Source organism: Centroberyx gerrardi, chromosome 24 (assembly GCF_048128805.1).
Source record: "Centroberyx gerrardi isolate f3 chromosome 24, fCenGer3.hap1.cur.20231027, whole genome shotgun sequence".
NCBI lineage: Eukaryota > Metazoa > Chordata > Actinopteri > Beryciformes > Berycidae > Centroberyx > Centroberyx gerrardi.
This window is the reverse complement of record NC_136020.1, coordinates 23446088-23466544: the sequence shown is the minus strand read 5'-3', so window position 1 is coordinate 23466544 and position 20457 is coordinate 23446088. Positions and strand designations below refer to the sequence as shown.

At 40.0% G+C, this 20457-nt stretch overlaps 1 protein-coding gene across 1 annotated transcript; it reads left to right on the top strand.

The window, feature by feature from the left end:
• Positions 1-616: 616 nt before the first annotated feature.
• Positions 617-7073, top strand: atp23 (ATP23 metallopeptidase and ATP synthase assembly factor homolog). Its single transcript, XM_071926947.2, has 6 exons — positions 617-843; positions 1900-1945; positions 2358-2439; positions 2999-3136; positions 6183-6266; positions 6368-7073. The coding sequence occupies exons 1-6, from the start codon at positions 696-698 to the stop codon at positions 6569-6571; spliced, it is 702 nt and encodes a 233-aa protein (XP_071783048.2). The 5' UTR covers positions 617-695; the 3' UTR covers positions 6572-7073.
• Positions 7074-20457: the final 13384 nt, after the last annotated feature.

The window sequence follows — 20457 nt, the reverse complement described above, 5'->3', positions numbered from 1 at the left end:
AAGCAATGTTGAGGTAGTTACTGGAAAAAAGTAATGAATCACACTTTACTGGTTCCTCTTATTACAACTTTCATTATTACTTTCTGGTAAAAGTAATTATTTACAATACTTTTGCGTTACCCCCTAAAATAATTATTAGGCTTACTTTATTGGGCCGATAAATATTGTTGACTGAAGCCACATTACCAGTCACTAAATCTGTCTTTAAGGTTTTTAATAAAGACAGAGCTACAGCATTAGATTCTGACTTTCTGAGTCATATTTCCCACTCTGTTGCTCGTTCATGTCGCTCTGCTGTAATCTGATATTTCCTACATGAGTTGAAGGCAGGAGAAGACGAGGGGAATCTTTCCATGATTCTTGGTGCACATTCTCAATAGACGATCTTTGACGGAAGCTGCAAGAGTGTCCGTCTGTTAAATACGTTGTAATGGGGGAAAAAGCATTTTTACATTTAGTTTTTTTATTTATTTATTTTTATTGAAAAATAGCTAAATTTCTTGACTTTTATTCTAATGTATGACAGCGGTGCAGAATAATACAAAAAAATAAAAATAAATAAACACTTGACCTTTGACCTCTGACTTACCACGTGATTTGCAAAACAGTGATGATGACCTCTCTGTGTAGCTAACGTTAGCTAACGCAGGAGAACTCATGCAAACATCGCCAGCATACAGAAAACATTTGACAACATGGATCAGACTAAACAAGAGGAGGATTATGGATACGACTTATTCCCGGAGAGGAACAAGGGGAAGTATAAGAAAGGATCCATCGCAGAAAGTCTGTTCACTTTCAACAACAAGTGTCGGGTCATGCTACAGTTCGCAATGGAAACTAGTGAGTAAGCTAAGCTAAGCTAGCTGGTGAACTGCCTTCATATTGAAATGTCATTCTCCCAGAAAACAGAAGATATCTCGTCTGATAAACAGGTTTCTCTGCATGATGTCAGTCCGCTTCCTGATGTCAACCACAGTCATGAACTGTCCAGTTGACGTTAACGTTTTAACTCTGACTTTGATGTAGAATCAGCTAGTTTAGCTAGCTGTGAGAGGGAAGGCTAACTAGCATCAGCTGTGACTGTTACTGTAGCTTTTGGGTTTTATTTATTCGCATCATTAAAAAGAACAATAAAGACAATACAAAATAGGCATGTACTGGAGAGGTTTGAAACCCAAGTTGGATTATAAAAAATATATAAAAACGTTACCTCAGCGAGAAAATAAAATTATCTGATGTATACAATGGAAACAACAATAAACAAAACAAAAACAAGTAAATGTAACTGTTACTGTACCCCAGACATTAGGACTCGAGTCACAGTTTTAATAGCTTGAGACTTGACTTGATGCATGAAGAGAAGACTTGAGACTTGACTTGACTTGGGTTCTGGTGACTTGGGACTTGACTCTGACTTGTACTTTGATGACTTGAAAAGGTTTCTAAAGTCTTGACTTGAGATCTTGTGTTTGTGTAAATGACTTAGATTGAAAGTGATGAGATTTGTTCCAGCGGACGACTGAATTTAAATTCTGTTTTCTGAATTTGTATGGAATGATTGAATTTATTGAAGTTGAAACTGATTATAGAAATCAAACTCATGATGCTCTTACCAAGTTTTTATCCTATTAAAACCATATTGCATTGAAAAGTCCTAGATATTTAGTTTTCTTTAAGATATTAAATTGGTACTGGACTCTTGATTTGTTCTGACTTGACTTGCTGTTCTACATTTAGACTTGAGACTTGACATTAATGACTTGGACTTGACTTGGACTGACTTGTGCCTCAAGACTTGAGACTGACTTGGGACTCGAGCGAAGTGGACTTGGTCCCTCCTCTGCTGTACACTGTGTCACCAGCTGATCTGTATATCATATGACTGTCTTCTCTCAGGTCCGTATGCAAAACTGCTGCTGGGAGCCATGAAGAGTTCAGGATGGTAGGTAATGAGGGATTTTTTTGAAGGAGGGGAGGATTACAACCTTGATGTTATTGTTACAGTGGTGAACAAAATGATATAGGACAAGTATAGTGAAAAGCACAAGACAGACGAGCAGATTTTAGCAAGACAAACACTCTACCTGTTCTACGTAGCCTAACCTCCCCGGCACCCCCAGTCTTAGACCCTAAATGCACACAAGGAAAAACTCCCAAGAAAAACCTTAGTACGAAAAACTCGGAAGAAACCTTGGGCGGGCTGAGGCAGAGAGGGAAAAAGAAAAGAGAAAGAGAGGCAGCATGCGGATGTGTTGGATGCTCAAAACTATTTTAAACTATTGTTAAAGCAAAGTTAAACACAGATTGGATGGCACCGTGTTTACGACCGGCCGTGTGTTCTCCTCTTCACACAGCGCAGTGTTCAAAGACCGACATTTCTCCTGTGAAGACTGTGACGGGACGGTGAGCGGAGGCTTCGACGCCACTTCGTCTCAGGTGAGGAAGAGATTGTACTGTTAAACTGCAGCTCAGCTCCTGCAGTGTGAGTGTGAAAGTCTCCCAGCTGTAAGGAAACACAATGTGAAGTGAACTGGAACGACATAATCAGAACTGAATTCCATTTAATTCCATTAAATTCCACTTCTAAGAGAGTTTGTCTCAACTCTAAACATTATGAATCAAAACATTATGAATCAGATAAAAGACAGTTCAACAAATCAAACACATTCAGTCATAATGTGGATTACCATCACATGTTCTGCATCAAACACCAGCTGAAAGGCTCCTTTAACACTTTATGATATTCAGTATTGATAATATATAAAGCTATGTGGAATCTCAGGTATGTGGGAAGAAAAAACAAAAAAACATTGAATTTCACAGAATTTCATTGAATTAAACTTCCTGAAATTCAATTCCAATTCTGTTTCCTGTCGATTTTTTTGAAATTCCAATTCCTCGGTTGAATTGGAATTGATGAGTTTGTAATTTGACCCCTGAACCCTGGTTATTGGTGTATAATGAGACGCTGATGATGTGTGTGTGTCGGTTCCAGATCGTTCTGTGTCAGAACAACATCCACCAGCAGGCCCACATGAACCGAGTCGTGACGCACGAGCTCATCCACGCCTTCGACCACTGCCGCGCGCACGTCGACTGGTTCAACAACTTCAGGCACCTGGCCTGCTCCGAGGTGAGGCCGGGCATGACAGGCTTCTACTGCTAATGATAATAATATTGTACTAGTGGTAGGACAGTAAAAAACAAAAATAATCAGTTGTAGTGAAAAATTGCTAATTTTATTTCAAATGGGTTTCCTTTTCCACAATCGGCCCGTTTTCCTGGGAATTACACTAAATGGCCGTTGTTTTTGCTTGAATAGTAAGATCAAATTTCTGGCTATTGTTATTTTAATTATTTAAAACCTAAGAAAAAAAAAGAAACGTCCAAACCCCCCACCCCACCCCCTCACGATAATATCATATATCACGATATTTTGGCGAGACATCATTGTGATATACAATTTTGGATATCGCCCAAGCCAATATCACAATTTCACATTTTTTTATATCGATATATATATAATGTATATATCACAGCATGGGTCACATATGCAAAATCACATCAACGTTCATCCCATTGAACTGAATGGTAATGTTAGGTGTGATGTCAGACAAAACTGACATCTTCAAATAATATTCCTCCCACACCTCATTCTGTCAGAGGTTTAAAGAGGAACTAAACCCCAAACCCAAATCTGTGGTGAAGCCTGACCGCTAACGGTGAAAAGTAGGGAACTGAACTGTCCATCTGCTATTGGCTGATCCTTGGTGCCGGGTGATGTCACCACCCGTTGTACCCTATAGAACAGGGGTATTCAACTAAAATTCAAGGAGGTCCGGTCACTAAAATGTCTTCCCATCAAAGGTCCGAAGTATCATAATTCGGAGGCCTATATGCAGTTGTTGTAAGACTTTCTATCAAATAAAATAAACAATGTACATTTTGTTTCATAGTGGCGCTTCAGATTGACACTTTTTTTTTTTTTTTTTAAATCAGGCGCTTATTTTGGAGCAAGACATGATGTCATCTCTCTCTCTCTGTAGCTTTCGTCTCTCTCGCTCTCTGTGCGTTTCCATGGCGATCTCTCCATGCACTGTAAACAATCGCTTTGATTGGCTGAGTTCAGTGAAGTAGACGCATGTGATTGGTCTGTGACCTCCTAGCTCCACTGAGCGATTACCGTATGAGCTGAAATAGCCGCGCCTAAGGTCTGTAGCTGCGCTCCGTGGAAAAAAACGCTCCGTCAATCTTATTAATTCTCATTAATTGATCAGAAATTGGTCGCGGTCCACACAGAACCGTCACTGGGTCCGGATCCGGCCGCCAGTTTGTGATGCCTCCTATAGAAGGTGACATCACCTGGCACCAAAGATCAGCCAATTACAGATGGACAGTTCAGTATCCTACTTTTCACAAAAGACTGCAGTTTTTTCCTCCACACCGAAAAGCGTTTTGAGAATCCTTCCTGAACAAGCTCTTCCCTGGTTGTGTTACAATCCCCGGCCTACGAATTGAGTTGCTTGGTACAACATTTTAGTTTAGTTTTAGTTTATTTATTAGCACAATGGAAGTGATTAAACAAAAGTATATAAAAACAAACATAGCAGGGATTGTGCAGGAGAGGTAAGAAACCCCAAAGGGCTTATAGTAAAAACCTCCCCTCTAGGATTTACAATTTATCCTAATTAGGGCTGAAACGATTCCTCGAGAAACTCGAGTAACTCGATTACTAAAAATCATCGATGCAAATCCTTTGCATCGAAGCTTCGTTTAATCCATATAACTATATACACACTCAGTGTTTCGCACGGATGATTATTACTGTTGCACAACGCGCTGGAGAAAGAGAGAGAAAATAGCGAGGGGCGAAGAGAAGAGACAGGCCAGAGAAAACGACAGAAAGTGTCCAAAGTTTCGGATCCAGTGTTGCCAACTTGGCGACTTTGTCGCTAGACTTAGCGACTTTTCAGACCCCCCTGGCGACTTTATTTCTCAAAAGCGACAAATCTGCCGACTTTTTCTGACCATGGGAAGCAATGTTAATGTGTTGAATCCCAAAGCATTTGGCAATAAATTGGTTCGGCTGATGCCGGTTTTCTCTACTTGCTTGTCTAATCCAGAGAGGTCTGACGGTCACAGCGCTTCCCACACACAGCGTAGCTCCCTCCCTCCGCTGAGAGCAGGGACTGTAGGATAGGGTCCACTTGTAATTGCTACCGGCGTACGCCGAAACTGGCCCGGGTGGGCGGAGTCAGCACTTAATATTAAAACGGGATGAGATGAAGGCTAGTAAAGAATGCACGTTAATTATGGCTATATGTAATGGATAGTTAAGAACGTAAATCAATATGGTGGCTAGTTATGATGTCCCTAAGTTAGCTAAGTTTTGCTCAAGAAAATAACCACAGAAAATAAAATGCTGCAGTCAATTTGTGAAAGCCTGAGCTTCATTCATGTTATTATTATGATAGTCACACACACACACACACACACACACACACCTACTCCCCTCACAGTGATGCATAAAATACCCCAGAAAGCAAAATATCAGGTGGTGTAAGTAGCAATTGGAGCCTAAAATGCACCAGTCCAATACAGCAGGTATATTCAGTTTAGTTTGATTGCAGTGAGTAGGGTCAGCAGGTGTAGGGCAACCCTTCAACATAGCAAATAAATGTACATTAGCCAGTCTTATGAACTTGTATGATATTTAGGCCTAGTAATAAATATCAATAATAATTATTTCACCTCGTTTTCAGTAAATCACAGTGTCGTATGGACAGCTTCGTGCGGACAGCTTTTCTCTTTTGTATATTTACTATTGCTCTTTAATAAAGCAAAGTATTTCTTATCCGATTACTCGATTAATCGATGGAATAATCGGTAGAATACTTGATTACTAAAATAATCGATAGCTGCAGCCCTAATCCTAATACTATGGATATTTGTTTCCTTAACATTGTTTCATTTTATCAAGGATGTTAACTCCTCATTTTCTCACTAAATTGCATTTTTGGAACGTTTTGTAGCTAAATAATGCAGAAAAAGTCGTGCCTACACTTTCATATCGGAATCACAAAAAACGTTGAATGTCTTGATCATGCAACGCTAACAGTTCTACGAAACTTTTATCACTGATTATCCACAGTGTTTATTGTTTACCTTCATATTTTCAGATTCGAGCAGCTAACCTCAGCGGAGACTGCGCCTTCAGCAACGAAGTCGCCAGATTCAACTTCGGCCTGAAGGAGCATCATCAGGTAAATGTTTTATCCAGGACAAAAACGTTGTTGTAGCAGTTTCTCTCTCTTTCTCCGCGGTTCAAACCGCACCGCTAACCCGCTCTCTCCCGGCGGGACAGGCGTGCGTCCGCGGCCGGGCGCTGCGCTCCATCCTGGCCGTGAGGAAGATCAGCCGCGAAGAGGCGGAGAAGATCGTGGACGAGGTCTTCGACTCGTGCTTCAACGACCACGCGCCGTTCGGACGGATCCCGCACGGCAAGAAGGACGCCAAGTTCGCCTACAGAGATTACGAGAACAGAGATCGGTATTACGCCAACCTTTAGTGTCGGCGCGCTCCGATCGATTCAATTCCCCCCCCCCCCCTCAAGGTGCTTTTGGCGAAGAGTTCGGCGTCTTCGCAGAATGACTGTGTGTCCGAAACGACGGTGAAACGCCTTCAGATGGGAAGTTTCACCGAACGCTTCGTCCGGTGAAGGAAGGAGCCGACGGAAGCTGCGTTTTATTTTCTACCTTTTGGACAGTAATTCTGTATAAAGGGATTGTAGAGAGTGATTTCGCTCTGAAAATTATTAAATTAAGCCCCAGTGGGTTTGTCTTTGTCTTGTTTTTTTTTTTTAAGTGATCAGTGGGTGCTTTTAAGGAAATACACCACACAGTGTTTCTTGTTTGACCATAAATGTCTCTGCTGAGTGATGCTCCATGGACCGCCAGTGAAAACAAAAAGTTCTTGTAAATAGAGCGGATTGTGCTTAACTTAAATAGAATCAACTTGTGTATGAATTAAAGGTTGATTCGTATGAAGAGAGCTGTGATTTTTTGGTGTGTTTTTTAATCCCAATATTTCTCTCCTCCTTGCTTTTGTTTTGAACTCCTGGTATCTAGTACCAGGTCTCCGTTGGAAGAGAGATTTTGAATCTCAATGGGACTTCTTGGTAAAATAAAGGCTAAATAAAAATCTACTTTCGACAAAGTTGTTGAAGACAAATGGAATCAACTTGTGTTTGAATTGAAAGTTGATTCTTATAAAAAAACCTGTGATTTTTTGGTGTATTTTTAATCTCAAAATTTCTCACGTTCTTGATTTGTTTTTAACTTCTAATATCTAGTAGTTCTCCCTTTTGAAAAGAGGTTTTGAATCTCAGTGGGACTTCCCGGTGAATTAAAGGCTAAATAAAAAATAAAATAAGAATCTACTTTCGACAAAGTTGTTCAAGACGAGAAGGATGTCTCGCATGTTCAACATTGACACAAAATACTTAAATACACACTTGAGTACCAAGCCAAAGAAAAGCAAGTAAGTACACAACGCGGATTACACTATATCGACTTTAAAGGAATTTAAAGTCAAATTAACATGTGAGACGAGCGAACTGAGGAAAGTTCCTCCACAACAACACGGTCAACAGACTCAGATCTGCACTCCCTCTGCGGTGAAATGTCATTGCTGACATCTTTATTGGACATTTAGCATTTAGAGAATCTCGTCTCCGTCCCCAGAGATTAATAAGGGAAAAGTTATGTGGGGAATTAGCCTCATAATCCTCCAACACTTCTCCTTCTTCTTCTTCTTCTTCTGGCTATCACACAGCCTGCAGACGCCGCCCTCTGCATCGTAATCATGAAGTGTGTGTGTGTGTGTGTGTGTGTGTGTTGGAGTGTAATATGCCACTTATCTCTTTACACCCCAAGTCTAGGAAACACTACAGAAAGGCAGACTCATGTGGGATCAGACAACAAGGCGAGTGGGCGGAATAAGACGAGCTAAGAAGATTAAGTTAATTTGAGAAGCTTATAGAAAAATTGGCTGGAAGAAAAAAAAAAAACGCTTCTAGGCGGTGGATCTGGGATTAATGAGAATTAAACACACAAGAAAACAAAAGATGTTTGGATTTGTGCAATGTCACACACCCAAGTAAATAAGAAATCATGTGAAACAATAGAATTACTTGTGTTATTGTGTACGAATCAAGTGACAAAATTGTACACACAAAAAACAAGTTTGTGAATTGTGAATTATTCTTAAAGCTGCGGTAAATAATATTACATTTTATTTCTAGAGCGTTTTACATGGTACTCAAAGACACTTTACAGCGAAGGGATAAAGAGAATAAAATATTAAAAAATATATATAAAGCAAATGGTACAAAAGTAATGATGATAAGTAAATGACCATAATAAAAATAAATAACATGAGTATTAAGACAGAAAAAGAAAACAGTGTAGATGGTTTAGTACGGTACTTTAATAAAGATTTCTGTTGCATGCTCTCATATACTGAATTAAATTTATGAGATATTTATGGGAGAAAGAAAGTTTACTTCAGTGCACTTTCAGTATACTTATTTTAACCTAAAAAATGAGCAAGAATACTTTCATTTTACTTCTGTTGTCCATAGAAAGAATAAGTTTACTTCAGTGCATTCTTAGTATACTTTATTTTCAACAACAAAAAATTAGCAAGTATACGCTTTTATTTTACTAGTATAAGTATTCTGCTTTTTCATAAGCTTGGTACAGTATACTGTTCTGATTTTAGAGATTCATTAACAAATCAGTGTGTTTTCCTGCTTAATTAACGCCAAACTAAAAATTAACAAAAATATTAAACATGAGCTCAACCTTGGATAATGTAGCTGTAGTAGAAACTGTATCTATCAAGAGTTTTAGTTTATTTGTGCAACACCTTTCATACACAGCATGCAGCTCAAAAAAAAGCTATAAAAGAGCTTTGCATTAAAATAATGAAATAAAGTAAAAACAGAAAGATATACAAACAAAAGAAAATAGAATAGAAAATAGTGAATTGCATTAAAAGAACAGAATGATAATAAACAGTTAAAATGATGGCTGAGCTGAAAAGATAAGTTTAATTAATATAAATAAAAATAAAACTGCTTTGGTATTTTCTGTTTGAGCTTGAGAGCGAGGCTGTTGAGGCTTCAGAGCAGAAATCAGTCTTCAGTTTCTGTTCCTCAACACATGTACGGGCAGGAAGTCAGTTTTAAAACCAGAAATCTCAGCAGCAGGCAAACTAATCACTGAGTCACTGGTATTGATCGACTCTCTCAACCCCCTGCAGATATATTATGGTCATTTTGTTCTATGGGACAGTAAAAATCTTTCTTCTTTCACCTTTAAATCACAGTGTGGCTGCAGTACCACCTCAGGCCTTTAGATGGCAGTTTTGTCCCACTAGACTGGGGTCTGGAGTCCCAACCAGACTTCACAACAAAGTGCTGTCACACTTTTATTGATACATGTAATTGAACTCATTTCCCTGCGTCGTGTTCCAGGTGAATGTCGGGTGTTTTATGGGCTGAGATACGGCGCCGTAATCGAGTCGCCGCTGAGCGGAGCGCCGACTTTCATTATTCCATCTATTTAAGCAGGCGGCGCCCGCTGTGATCTAATTAGGATGCTCCGGCAACACCGAAATCCCTCCACTAATCTGCTGTAGGACAACACATTAACCCTGAGAGCACTAATGAACTCGTCTCATTAATTAGAATAATGCCAGATTTAGTTGTAGCGAGGACACCCGCTCGTCTTTGTGAAGTTTTAAGGTTCCTGCGCTGCGGAGGGCGGAGCCGCCGCCGCCGCCCGCTGAATTATTTAGCTGTGGGTTTGAAAAGGAATAAGATATTGGTATTAATGGGCTGATATGAAGACGAGGAAGTATGCTTTCGCACACTTAAACATATCTTTTCACAAAAATGTGTGATGAACTTTGGGGGGGGAAAAAGATCTTTGACGCACACGGTTCCTTCTCAAGGTCTCGGACGAGTTTCTAATGAAGGAACAGAGGAAGCAGAGAGGAGCAGCGTCGCTCCTCTGTCCCGCTCCTCTGTCCCGTCTGCAGCTCCTCTCCGTCCCGTCTGCAGCTCTCCGGGGAAACGCCTGAACAAAGAAAATATATTGAGTCCAGCTGCCTGTTCTTTAGCCTGAGGAGAACAATCACATTCAGCTGATGGAGGACAGGAGAGCAGATCTAAAGATGGCCGACCTGAACCTGTTTTATCAGCTGACAGGAGAGCTGATATCTGATACAAACATACAGACACCAGCAAAATACAACTAAATAATAACAGTAGGAGCAGAAGTAGCAATAGTAATAGTCGTATAGTAGTAGTAGTAGTAGTAGTAATAGAACTACTAATAGAAGTAGCAGCAGTAGTAATACGAGTAGAATTAGTAGTAGCAGTAGTATTAGCAGAGGTAGTAGTAGCAGTGGTGGTAGTAGTATTAGCAGTAGTAGTAATACTAGTAGTAGTAGCAGCAGTAGTTGTAGTAGCAGTAGTATTTAGTATTATAATTAGTAGTATTACTATCAGTATAACTTATTTTAACCTAAAATTAACTTAAAATAACAAATTAGTAAATGTATTAAACTCTTGCTTTGCTGAATTGCTGAAATCTGAAATGACTTCACAGATTTCCCTATAACAAAAAATGAAAGGTTTCTGTTTCTACTTGATGTAAATCCTCAGGTGACACAGTGAGGATCCACCAGTCAACATCACCATATCTACTGTGGACGGCTGGAGCTCATTAGCCTGTTAACAGAAGAGTCTGATGGAGGCGGAAAAAGTTGAAATCATTATAATTCACATCACAAATCCTCTGGAGGCCGACCATCTAACCTGACAATTAAGTGTCCCAGCAGGGAGGCTCTGTTTGAGACCGGCTGGAAATCAATTAATTATGTGAGTGTGAGTGCGGGTGGGGGATTAATTAACGAGGTGTTTAAGGTTGGCAGAGATTGAATCACCTCTGTATCGCTTATTTTTATGTAATTTGAACCCAACTCTTATACTAGTCTCAAATTAGCATCATCCATCACTTGAACATAATGTTTTTAATATAGAAATATTATCGTTATTCATAGCAATCCACTCACTACTCTGACATGAGCTGAGTTTACCTTTAAATTTACAATTATATGAAAATGTGATAATGTCAGTGAATGTCTCATTAAACAAAACCATGGACAGACAGAGACACGGCCTCGAGAAAAACAAACTAAATAAATAAAGTAAGTTAGCAAGTGCGTAAGGAACTGACAAATGAACAAACTACATTTCTTTTAAAGTAATCGGCAACATCTTCATATAAATAAATGTCTGTTCTGCTCCTCTCTCTCTCTCTCTCTAACTCAACAGTGATTCAACCTGCAGTATATCCAGTTGATGAAAGCTTTTCCTCTGTCTGTTCTAAAAATCCTCTGCCGCACAGGAAGTGAAGGTTACGTTTCCGGTTTGTTTGGAATCAACAGAAGAAGAAGAACTGGGTAGTTAGCATGAGCAGCGATAGCCACCATGGATGGAGAATGTCAACATAATAATCAGAAGATACACAGACTCGAACATGGCTCTTAAGATGATGATACACCTGTAGGCAAATTTTTAGGGCAAATTTGGGGCAACATTTTCCGGTAATGGGCAATGAATATAAGCAACTGGGCAATGATAAGTGAAAATGGATGAAATAACAAACTGCATAAACAAACTCCATCACTGTCATCTTGGCCTCCTCCTTTCTACTGAAAATGTAATAATTTAATCATTTTATCAAAGTTATCCACTGCAATTTCATAACATGTAGGCTAGCAAACAAACAGCTAACTAGCGGTTATGCTAGCTAGCTGTAATGTTATATAAAATGTTATATAATGTTATGTAATGTTATATAAAAGCAATCACAGCCATTATTTCCTAGTTGTTGGACCATTTTGAAAATACTTTAGGCTGAGGAGAGGTCACCTGACCGATTTTCTTGTCTCTGATTGGTTGATGTTGAAACCTTTCCAGCAAAGCTTCCTCTCTGATCGAGCTTGGCTAGATTTATATATAACATATTTTGCCCATGTGTCATCACCTTTTCTTGAGTTTTGAAATATTCACAGGTGAATTTAATTGGATATTATATGTCCATTTGGAATGAAGCCCTCCAGATACTCGTCATGTGTGGCCGTCATGTTTTCATGTTTTCATGTTTTCACTTCAAGTCAAACAGCAGAGGAAGGAGGTGGGAAGTTAGTTTAGTGGCTTTTTCCTTTTCCCACGTCGTCTCAATAAGACCAGTAAGTCTGGGATTAGCTGCGTACTGAGTGAGGTTTTAATAAGAGAAAAAAGACTGGAGATTATATGGGGAAATCCCCCTAACACACACACACACACACACACACACACACACACACACAGAACATCTTGATACTGCTAAACATCCTGTAAAACAGTAAGTGCAGGTTCTGGCAGGACAGTTGAACAACATTCACACATGTAAACAAAACCACTTAAACACATATTGCTTCACATATTATCTGTTACAGCAGTTAACACATTTATAATAATAATATAATAAACTTTATTTATATAGCTCTTTTCTTCAAAACAAGGTTACAAAGTGCTTTACAAAACAAGATCAAATCAACAACAGAGTTCAAAAATCATCATAAAACATAAGAGTTAAACGTAGGAATAAAAGATAGTAAACAAAAATAATAAAGCAAGAGAATAAAACAAGGAAAAAAGAGAAAGTACAATAAAATCATGATATAAAATAATAGAAGAGAAGGAAAACAGCCACAGTAAGAAAATGACTTTACATAAGTAAGTAAGTAAGTTTTAAGGAGTGACTTAAAAGATGATACTGATACTGTTACTAATCCAGAGATTATTCAGTAAATAATATTATCCTTCTAATGTTTTCTCCCTGTTGTTTCTAAAGTTAAACTCACAACGTCCTTCTCTCAGTTTCTGGCTCAGATGAGAAGAGCCGGAGCAAATTAGCGCTGGCAGACTGTTAACATTCACCGCCGAAATGCAGATGAGTTCTTGAACAGTAATTAACGTTTGCTGGCATTTGAATCTTCATTTTGCTAATGATATGCGTGGTATTAATTAAGCGATTAACATAACAACCACCGGACAATATCCTGGGGTAAGAGCAGGGCTGTTTCTTCTGTTGTTTTTTTTAAACTCTCCCTCAAGCCATGCGCTCATTAATAAATCCTTACAGCGAACTCTGCTAACCTTGACACACACACACACACACACACACACACACACACACACACACACTCCTCCACAGAGAGTCATCGCTGTTATATCGAAGTATCTCCGTTCCTTCTTAGCAAATACTGAGTCTGGTGAAAGATTAAAAAAGATTAAAAACAATATTACTCTATGTTGGCTACTCAAAAAATACATATATATAGTTTCAAACTAGTCTGATCTTTAAAATACTGTTGGTATTGCCATAAGATCCTCAGAAAGTATCTTGAATCATGTATTTACTGAAACTGATTGAGTAAAATTCAAAAAGTCTACATTGAAAACAGGAATAAGTAAATAAGAACAGAATGGAACCAAACAGAAGAGAACGGAACAAAAAAGCACAGAAGAGAAAAAAGAAAGAAGCTTATAGAAGAAGAAAGAACAGAACAGAGTAGAACAAAAGAGAGCAGAAAGAGAATATAACAGAACAGAAGAGAACAGCTGAGAACAAAACAAACAGAACCAAACAGAAGAGAACACAACTGAAAGGAACCAAACAGAAGAGAAGAGAACAGAAAGGAACCAAACAGAATAGAACAGAACAGAATGGAACCAAACAGAACAGAACAGAATGGAACCAAATAGAAGAGAACAGAACAGAACAGAACAGAATGGAACCAAACAGAAGAGAACACAACTGAAAGGAACCAAACAGAAGAGAAGAGAACAGAAAGGAACCAAACAGAAGTGAACAGAACAGAATGGAACCAAACAGAAGAGAAGAGAACAGAAAGGAACCAAACAGAAGAGAAGAGAACAGAAAGGAACCAAACAGAAGTGAACAGAACAGAATGGAACCAAACAGAATAGAACAGAACAGAATGGAACCAAACAGAAGAGAACAGAACAGAATGGAACCAAACAGAAGAGAAGAGAACAGAATGGAACCAAACAGAACAGAACAGAACAGAATGGAACCAAACAGAAGAGAACAGAACAGAATGGAACCAAATAGAAGAGAACAGAACAGAACAGAATGGAACCAAACAGAAGAGAACAGAACAGAATGGAACCAAACAGAACAGAACAGAACAGAACAGAATGGAACCAAACAGAAGAGAACAGAACAGAATGGAACCAAACAGAACAGAACAGAACAGAATGGAACCAAACAGAAGAGAACAGAACAGAATGGAACCAAACAGAACAGAACAGAATGGAACCAAACAGAAGAGAACACAACTGAAAGGAACCAAACAGAAGAGAAGAGAACAGAAAGGAACCAAACAGAAGTGAACAGAACAGAATGGAACCAAACAGAAGAGAAGAGAACAGAAAGGAACCAAACAGAAGAGAAGAGAACAGAAAGGAACCAAACAAAAGAAAATGGAACAGAATGGAACCAAACAAAAGAAAATGGAACAGAATGGAACCAAACAGAAGAGAACAGAACAGAATGGAACCAAACAGAAGAGAACAGAATAGACCAGAACGGAAGAGAAGAGAATCTCTTCTCTTCCGTTCTGGTCTTTCCTGTTCTGTTCAGAGGTCAGAATAGAACAGAATAGAATAGAATAGGAGGGGTTTGGACTTTATTAATTCAATAACCTCCTACACTGTGTTATGAGTGTTCATTTTCCTCCCAGCCGCCCGCAGCAGAACTCTCCGGAGGTTCGACTGATGAACAAACTGCCGTCCTCAGCTTCAGGAGAGAGAACTTCCCCTCATGCAGGAGGCAATGGGCTCAAAACTGTTTTCAGAGCAACTGCACACACACACACACACACACACACACACACACACACACACACACACACACACACATTACACACTCAGAAGAAAACAGAACAGAAGAAAACCTTCCCCTGGTGTCCGATGTTTAGTGAAATGTTCAAAGAGTTGGAATGAGCCTGAGAAAAGGATTGAGGAACAGGTTGAACAGAAAACTGTGGCCTTCGTCACTTGAATCCGCAAGACTGCAGTCAAGACCACCTCAGTCGAGTCCAAGAAACGGTCGAGTTCCGGTCGAGTTCCAGTCGAGTTCGAGTCCAGACCGGGTCCAAAGGGGGTCGACACCAAGTCAAGCAAATCGAGGTCTATTCAAGGCCGAAATAAGCAATAGACAGTGAACATTACTTTCCAAAAGTATAAATAATGATTAAGGAGTTTCTTAAGGATGAACAGAGATGAAGATCTATCTGCAAATCCACACTGTACTTTGCCCTTCAACACACAACTAATCAATGCATTGGATTTTGACTAATCAATGCATAGACGTTTGAGGACCAATACATACACAGGGTTCTACAGGGCACATCTCTTACATTGCTTGCAATGGTGGCGAGAAAATGAACCAAACAATGAAGAATCAATAAAATTACCCATTTTTTATATTTTTAGATAGGCAGGAAAAAGTCAACATCCAAAAGTGGCCAAGAACAAGACAAGTCCAAGTCAAAATAGGAGCCCTAAAACCAGCAAGACCCTAAAACCAACAAGACCCTAAAACCAGCAGGAAAGTAAAACTAAAGACCCCAAAAAAACCAACAGAAATATGAAAGACCCTAAAACCAACAGAAACATCAAACTAAAGACCCAAAAACTAGTAGAAATATCAAATGAAAGAGCCTAAAACCAGCTAAAACCAACAGAAATATAAAACTAAAGACCCAACAACCATCAGAAATATCAAAATAAAGACCCAAAAAGTAGCAGAAATATCAAACTAAAATATTTGACATCCAATACGTCAGAAAAGTGGTTTGGGGACCGGACTTTGGGACCAAGACTGGACTCTACAAGCCTGTGAGCCAAGTGAAGACTCTCGCCGTAATGCAGTTTAATCTCCGCTGCCTTTGAGTTCTTTGTCATTCAAAACTCCAAGGACGTCGGAGGATCACCTCGTTCTCCGGTTTGTCCCATTTGCGAGACGCCGGCCGGCCTTCTCCGCGCCGCGCAGCAGCCATGGGAGCCGCGGTTCACGGGCGGGAGGAGCGGCAGATTGCCTGCAGGGCGGACTTCTCTCCGCTGAGCCAGTTTAGCCCGACCTCCTCCAGATAACCGTCCTCCAATCTGCGGCTTTGTCACGGCTGTGTGGTCGAGCTCCGGCGGCCGCGAAGCAACTGGACCTGAACATCCGCAACCGCAGGGATTACCGTGACTTCGCCGAGATGATTTCTGCTGACTTTTACCTGCTTCTCACCCAGCGGATGAGATTCGGGAGGGCAGTTAGAGAGACTGTCCCGTAACTGGAAGGTCAAGGGTTTGACCCTCTAGTGTCTGTTGAAGTGTCTTTCAGCAAGACACCGAGGCTGAGGTCACACCTACAGTTTGTTTTCTTTGGGCTGAACCAGAGTGGAAAAGTTCACTTTGTTGCATTCTTATATTTGATTCGTTTCGATTCAAACTGACCAATCACAAGGCAGCCAGGGCTTGTAAACAAAGGTCACGTGACTCACAAGCAGCTTGTTTATTGGACAGAGTTTGGACCTGTTGTCCTGTAACTATATCGAACATGACGGACTTGTCTGTCTCTTCTTCTGTGGTGTTCATACCAGTTCAGAACACATGAAGAAACAGCTGAATATGAGCATCAGTCCAGAATTCATTTTGTTCTGCTGCTAGGCTTTCCGCATCTGTCTCCTTCTACCCATAATCCCTTGCATTTCGGGGTGGTTTCCTGTAGTCGGTTGGATTAACGAACCGCACTGCAGTTCTCTTGTTAGAGGACTGAGACTCTCGCTGCCGTTATTTGGTGCCACCAGAGGTCAAAGGTCATCGTTCTCACCTGGACAAACTAACCAACTGAAGGAGGAAACACTGCAGAGTTCAGAGAAACCGATCAGAACGCGCTGGTTGTGAAACGCACATGGTAAACTGCTGGTTAGAAGAGCGTCAGCTAAACCTAAGTCATGTGTGTTTGATGTTTTGGGTCATGCGAAGACGTTTTGTGAATATCAATGTGTATTTTTACCGCACTGGACCAACTAAGTGTTCAGGTGCTGAGGAGAGTAGAAACTTTCATTGCAGTTACACCGCTGATCTAACCCCACGGCGCCGCGATTGATCATCAAAGCACCGACTTCTGATCCATATCAGCGCACATCTTCCAGCCTCCAGCCAGCCGCTCCATTCAAACGCTCTCGTCTAATTACCATTTGCATACGAGTTAACCTGCGCTGGCCCCCACTCAGCGTGGGGTTCATTATCCGGGAGGGTGAGGACGAATCTGACCTCCCCCTCTTCTTCTTCTCTGCTCCTCGCTCTCATTAGTCCCCGCCGCGCGAGAAAGGACACCAACCAGCTTCAAGACTATTGATCAGCTGTTGTACCGAACGTTTTCGCAGCCCGAGCCAGAGAGCAATTAAAAACTAAGCGCAGAGAGAACGCACACACACTTAACGTGACCTGAACGCACCCTGGTTATTTCATATACTGCAGAAGAAGAGATTAACACTGATCTTTGTGCGAGATCGCTCGGTAAACAAGACAAAGACCTTTGGTGGCTCCAATAGAGAGGAGAATCAAAGTGAAACAAGCAAATAATTAGCTGTGAATAAACTGCGCAGGCACTCCAGTGGAAAACATAATGAGTCAAATTAGAGAGGCAAGCTGGGTTTCTGTTTTCAAGCTAAAACTTAAAACCAGTGGTGGAAAGTCTGGTTTCAGTGGAGAGTTTTAGTGTCCCGTGATGGTCTAAATGTTTCCACCCTGATGAGAAGAAAACTCTGGAGCAAACACTGAGTACTTGTAAGTTTTTGGCGTGAAAATGGAAAAATGTAAAGATATTGTTTATCGGGACAACATATCAAGCTATCGGTGACTTCAGTCTAAAAGTATCGGCCTTCAAAAACCAGTATCAGTCGAACCCGACTCAGCCGGAGCAGCTGGGATTCACTGCCTTGCTCAAGGGAAACTCAGCTGCTGAGGAAGGGAAGAGGATTTCTGGGATTTTGGATTTTCAAATGGAAAATCTTCCCGTCACAAAGCTGCTTCTTAAACCTCTAGGCATCAAATCAATTATTCATTTAATCACAGCTGTGGAATTAAATCAACTGAGATGTGATTTTATCTGATGTGTTGCTTTTTTTTTTTCACTGAACAAGACACTAAAAGTCAAATCAAAAAACAATGACATGATGTAAAATGAAAACTGGCAGTTTATCTGTCACATGATCTGAAACACAACCAGCTTGTGATAATGAGCTGAAACAATAATTTTTTATTTAGGGAAACAAATTATCTGGGAGATTTGAAACAGTTGAGATGAGGATTGTGCAAAAGGCTGCAAATCAGGAAGCTGTTTGTAATATTACAATACAATATAATATGGAATCATATGTGTAAATCATATATTTACAAATATAGAATCGGTTATTGATTGAATCTGGACTCTATCGTTGAAAATAATTTAAATTTTCTCATGTGGTAAATGAAGATTTTCTCCTATTACTGTTGAATCCAGCCTGTCTGTGGAGGCAACATCTAGTTCCTTTAACACAGTGGTTCTCAACGTGGGGTCCGGGGACCACCGGGGGTCCTTGAGGGGGTTCCAGGGGGTCCCCAGCAAACTGATGAATTGAACTTCATCATTATTTCATTTACAAGAAGTTAACACAATGAGAGAATGTAGAAGAATGACTGTTCTGATCATAGTTTCTCTGTTATCTCTCTACCTACAATACAGATAGTGATGTGATTCTGGACAAAATCATATCTGACAATAAAAATATTCTCAGATTTGGGTCCGAGAGACAAAATCTCATCAAATGTGGACTAAATTAAGGCTCCTTGATATGAAAACAGTTGAGAGTCAGTGGACCTGGATGTTGTGTTTGACCACTAGAGGGCGCTCTGCTGCCTCTCTGCCACCTCACACTCCACTTCCCTTCACACCGGCTTTAATCCAGTGTGTTAACGTGTGTGTTCACCTCTGGAACTCACAACACAATGTAAATACAAACTGAACTGTGGCTTAACACGCTCCTACATGCATTATTTATTAAAATGAATGCACAGACAGACTGGAGGGGAAATGTGGAGGAACAGCAACCTGAGTCCAGTTCAACCTGATGGGTGAATAGTTTATTACAGTGCTTGTGGTTATTATGGTTATTATTATGGTGCATGCTTTTTTGTTTTTTTTATCCCTGCATGGATTAAAAAAAGGAATAAATAAATAGATAAATAAATATATTTGTTATCAATACAGGGATTAAAAGGCTATTTATTTAGTTATTTATTTATGTATTTGTTTGTTTATGTGTTTATTCATTTACGTGGAAATAAAATGAGTCTGAACATTGTTATTTTTTTTAGTGCATTTTTTTTTTTTTTTTTTTTTTTTTTTTAAAGTCAAACGCCACCAAAATAGTTTTTCTTACTGGGTGTGCAAAGTGTTATTTAGTGTTGTTTTTGAGGGTTTTTTATTCACGGAAAACAAAAGTTACACCTTGAAATCCCTCTTTCTTTTCTCTTTCTTAATCAACCTGTTTTGAGACAAACTTAAACATGATACAACCTTTCATAAAGAAAAATGTATTCTTTTAATGTGAGTTTAAGTGACCGATATCACAATCCACCAGTTAGATAAACGCACTGATCAGTTTTTCCTCACAGATCACATGATGATCATCAGGCTGAATATCCACTATAGCAGCATGATGTCAGGCTTTCCTTGCTGATAAAGGTTTGTACGGGCTGTTTCCTCGCTCGCCGTCGAGCCTCTGCAGTCTGTTCCAGACTCCTTGTGGGCGGGACTAAGACCTAGTCCACACTAATCCGGGTAAATCTGAAAACCGCGTTTTCATGTCAAAAGTTTTCCGTCCACACTAGCGCCATTTTTAAAAGGTTGTTGTTTGCAGAGCGATCGTGAAGAACGAAGTCTGTTAGCAAGTTAAGTTTCTGAAAAAATGCCTAAATCAAAAAGTGAAAAAGTGTCACAGTAGAGTCATTCTTCTCTAAGTTTGGGGCGTCTCTCCACCCACAACCAGCTGATTCAGCCTGATGGATCACATGACAGCGACACGTCTGAGATCACATGACCCATCACACGTCAGCGTTTACCCCGTCGTGTTCAAATTTATCCACTTGGCAGAGCGTTTTCGGAAAGCTCAGTTTTCGGTGGTTGAAAACGCCAACTTAGTGTGGATGGAAGGACAAAACGGAGAAATAAAGCTTAGTGTGGACTAGGCCTTAAAGTTTAAACCGTTCAT

Excerpts from the sequence above, each read along its gene's own strand:
- atp23 (XM_071926947.2), top strand. The coding sequence starts at position 696 with ATGGATCAGACTAAACAAGAGGAGGATTATGGATACGACTTATTCCCG. Across the intron at positions 1,946-2,357 it reads GCCATGAAGAGTTCAGGATG|CGCAGTGTTCAAAGACCGAC; the intron begins GTAGGTAATGAG and ends CTCTTCACACAG. Across the intron at positions 6,267-6,367 it reads GCCTGAAGGAGCATCATCAG|GCGTGCGTCCGCGGCCGGGC; the intron begins GTAAATGTTTTA and ends CCGGCGGGACAG.